This window comes from Otolemur garnettii, unplaced genomic scaffold (genome assembly GCF_000181295.1).
Source record: "Otolemur garnettii isolate 467f Iridium unplaced genomic scaffold, OtoGar3 scaffold00039, whole genome shotgun sequence".
Taxonomy (NCBI): Eukaryota; Metazoa; Chordata; class Mammalia; order Primates; family Galagidae; genus Otolemur; species Otolemur garnettii.
Genome location: NW_003852434.1, coordinates 3,037,032 through 3,038,150, shown reverse-complemented (window position 1 = coordinate 3,038,150; position 1,119 = coordinate 3,037,032). Strand labels below are relative to the sequence as shown.

General features: G+C 41.4%; 1 protein-coding gene across 1 annotated transcript in view; it reads right to left on the bottom strand.

Moving 5' to 3' along the window:
* Window positions 1-1,119, bottom strand: part of HSD17B13 (hydroxysteroid 17-beta dehydrogenase 13) — a 20,559-nt gene that overhangs the window by 15,196 nt on the left and 4,244 nt on the right. The window contains exon 3 of the mRNA XM_003790102.3: window positions 643-812. Coding sequence (XP_003790150.1) covers window positions 643-812 — 170 coding nt within the window. The remainder of the gene's footprint in view (window positions 1-642; window positions 813-1,119) is intronic.

The window sequence follows — 1,119 nt, the reverse complement described above, 5'->3', positions numbered from 1 at the left end:
TCTTACTTTTTGCTCAGGCTGGTCTCCAACTCCTGAGCTCAAGGAATCCACCCGCCTCAGCCTCCCATAGTACTAGGATTACAGGCATGAGCCAACGTACCTGGCCATGTCTTTTCAGTTTTAGAATTCCATGAAGTGAGGTCACAAGTGAATGTAGAATCTCCATAGTTGACCAATTCCCCAGATTGACCTTTGCCTTAAGTTGGCCTAATTTTCATAAACCTGATACGTACCACATGTATATACCAGTACAGTAGGCCTAGTCCCTGTGTTGACCAGTTTGTTACAGTTGCTTGCATGGTCAACTTACAGAGGTTCTTCTGAAGCACTGGAAAGGTATACACTGACAACCCTCAACAAACGTCCACAATTTACTGGGCACCTGTTACATGTGTTAGATACTGGTAGATGAGACAACCACACAGCTTATATTCTGGTGTGTTATGGCCACTGGGATTCTTCACCCTTCTCTCAGTGACTCTGTGGCTCTTCTGCTCAAACAATTTGATGATTCTTGCTTTAAGGCAAAGATCTGGCCAGTTTCCCACCCAGAAATTTGTGAATTCAATTATGAATCTCATGTGTCTTTTGAGAAGGTGTGAAGCATGCACAAATCTGGAAATATTTCTGACTCACACTCACCCAAAAATGTCCTAGAATGTTGACCTCGAAGGTTTTAGCAATCTCTTCATCCTTGGTACTAAGAAGATCGGCCGGGTATACTGCCCCAGCATTATTCACCAGGATGGTTACATCACCCACTTCTTTCTTCACCTTTTGAAATTGAAAGAACGCATTCATGAGTGTGTTATACAAACTCAAAGGTTTGGGGTTTGATTCCATCCAGGGATCAAGAGTCTTTATTCCACCGGATGAGGTCTTTCAGAGTTCAGGCACAAAGAACTTGTAGTTCCAATAGTGAGTGCCAGGGGAACACTGTCATAAAGGTGGGCTGAGCTGGGGTGTTTTCAGGTCTAAATTTCAGTACCCAGTACACCATAGATTTTGAAAGTTTATCAGCAAAGTGAAATTAATATTTATTTTGATAAATTGATATATAAGTTCTGACCAAATATTTTTAAAGTGCTGATTTAGTAATCTTGGTTCAACTACCTATTA